Source organism: Perkinsus marinus (assembly GCF_000006405.1).
Source record: "Perkinsus marinus ATCC 50983 genomic scaffold scf_1104296964172, whole genome shotgun sequence".
Lineage (NCBI taxonomy): Eukaryota > Perkinsozoa > Perkinsida > Perkinsidae > Perkinsus > Perkinsus marinus.
In genome coordinates, this window is record NW_003204780.1 from 1 (window position 1) to 2,251 (window position 2,251).

Consider the following 2,251-nt stretch of genomic DNA (forward strand, 5'->3'; position numbering starts at 1 on the left):
ACTGCACACTCCTACTGTGTGATTCGCTCCTGATGCGGTACTCAGTACTTTCTGATGAAAAAAAAACAGAAAAAATAAATGCAATTAACACCACGTAAGTTGACTTTTTCTGCGCGCTATGCGAGGATATGCACATGGTCAACTACATGTGGGAATAACAAATTGTCACTCACAATATGAAAATTTTCAGGAAATTTCGGGAAATTCTCCTAAATTTTTTTGATCGAACGAATTTGGGTAAAAGTGTACAGAAACCAACAAGAATTTCCTAAAATTCCCGCAAAATTTTCACATCGCCACCAACACACGTATTTGACCATGTGCATACTTTCCAACACTGTTAAACACAGTAACAAACCATCTCGAAATTTTGTGAGATAATACCAAATATCATAAAAAAACGAAATCCTCGCCCGAAAATTTTTCCTTACTTTTCCAGCCGGCAATTTCACTTCTCCCGGGGGGTACGGCTTCGGTAATTCTCTACCAGTTGTGAAAAGATTCTCATTCGATCTGAAATCGGAAAACCGATGAAATCAAATTCATTCCATTAATGAATTTATGACAATTTCTTTCCAATAAAGTTTCAGCTGTGATATGAAAAACACTAGTGGAAAAACATATTTCACATTTCACTTCGCGTAAAACGCGTAAAACTTCGGTAGACTAATTTGCAATTGTGAACTCACATCTGAGATTAATGAACGTAAACACGTGGACTCTCCAATGAGAATTAACTACAATAGAATAATATGGAGTTGTCAAGGGCTTAAAACTGGTGAACCCAGCGTTCGAATTCTGAGAAATATTTTTTCTCTACATTGAAAAATTTTACATTTCTCAGCTTCCAAAAATCCTAAATTCAGACTCCACCAATAGACGCAAATTCGTTTCTTAGAAAAAACAACACAAAAATTTCCCCACAAAAATTTCTCCCATTTTCTAGAAATTCTCACGGAATTTTTTCGCGAAAAATTCTCAATCACGCTCAACAGTATTGCACGAAATCATAAACAACCTATATCGTCGATGAAAATTCCAAAAAAAACTTCTTAAAAATCGTATATCAAAATCATACTTCTCGCATAGTTACTACTTGGCATGCACTCCACAGCCACACTGCCCGAGGTTGTTCTTCCCCCATGCCCATACGCTGCCGTCTTCAAGTACTGCTACTGAATGGGACTCTCCCAGAGATATGTCACTAAAATTACAACATATTAGCAAACATGTCACTAAAATTACAACATATCAGCAGACATGTCACTAAAATTACAACATATCAGCAGATATGTTACTAAAATTCTATCACGAGGATTGCATCAAAATCGAGCGGATGAAAAGGATCACATCGACAGAATTTATCACTATTCATAAATAGTAAAGTGCATCATAAATATTGCATCACTATTCATAAATAGCCATCAGTATCCAGCGTTGAGTGCTAATGCTGAGTTCACTATAAGTGATAATGCGTACAAATTGTACCGTACAATGCAGTTTCATCCATTTTACGTTAAGTGATATAATACTCCGTGGAAAACGCGATATTCGCGGTGTTATGCAGTAGCATCACTAGGGTGGTGAAACTCCATTGTTACTAATATTGGTAGTATCCCTCGCTACTTAATAAATTCCATCATAACTACTCCTCAAACTCTACCCTCAAACTTACACAACCTTCTTATCATCAGGAAGACCCTCTGCACGAGCCGGGACTAAGGCGTTCAACCTGCCGTCCACCCCATGGGCTAGCTGCCCATCTTGGCCACACCCCCACGTATACAACTGATCAACAACACACACCATTCCACCGTAGCCTAAGCAGATAAGCTTTTGTGCTATCACTCAAGAGGTCCCGAGTTCAATTCTCGTCAACTACACGTATTCAACTGATCAAAAACTCATACAATTCCATTATAACCGAACAGATAAGCTTCCATACTAACACTCGAGAGGTCCCAGGTTCGATCCCCATCAACTACTACCTTTCCTTCGGTAGTAATAACTGCCGTGTTCGTCACACCGCATCCGATTCTCCATGGAATTCCGTCAATTCCCGCGACAACACTACGGAAAGAAACAATACAAGAAATTTCGCCCGAAAAAATTGGTAAAATTTTACATTTTTTCCTCATCATCAGTGTGGGAAAATATGCACATGGTCAACTACGCTTGTTGATGACAATACCAAAGTTTTAGAAATTCATCTCCAAAAAACTAAAGAGTATGTCTTCATCGTGCCGAGCAA

The 2,251-nt window shown here is 38.4% G+C and overlaps 1 protein-coding gene across 1 annotated transcript; it reads right to left on the reverse strand.

The window, feature by feature from the left end:
• Nucleotides 1–431: 431 nt before the first annotated feature.
• On the reverse strand, nt 432–2,070 carry Pmar_PMAR015978 (conserved hypothetical protein; the record flags this gene model as incomplete). The annotated part of the gene is made up of 4 exons (XM_002770915.1): nt 432–513; nt 1,097–1,204; nt 1,676–1,788; nt 1,989–2,070. Coding segments are annotated over 4 exons (385 nt in total), but the record flags the coding sequence as incomplete, so codon positions are not given.
• Between the last annotated feature and the right edge of the window lie 181 nt (nt 2,071–2,251).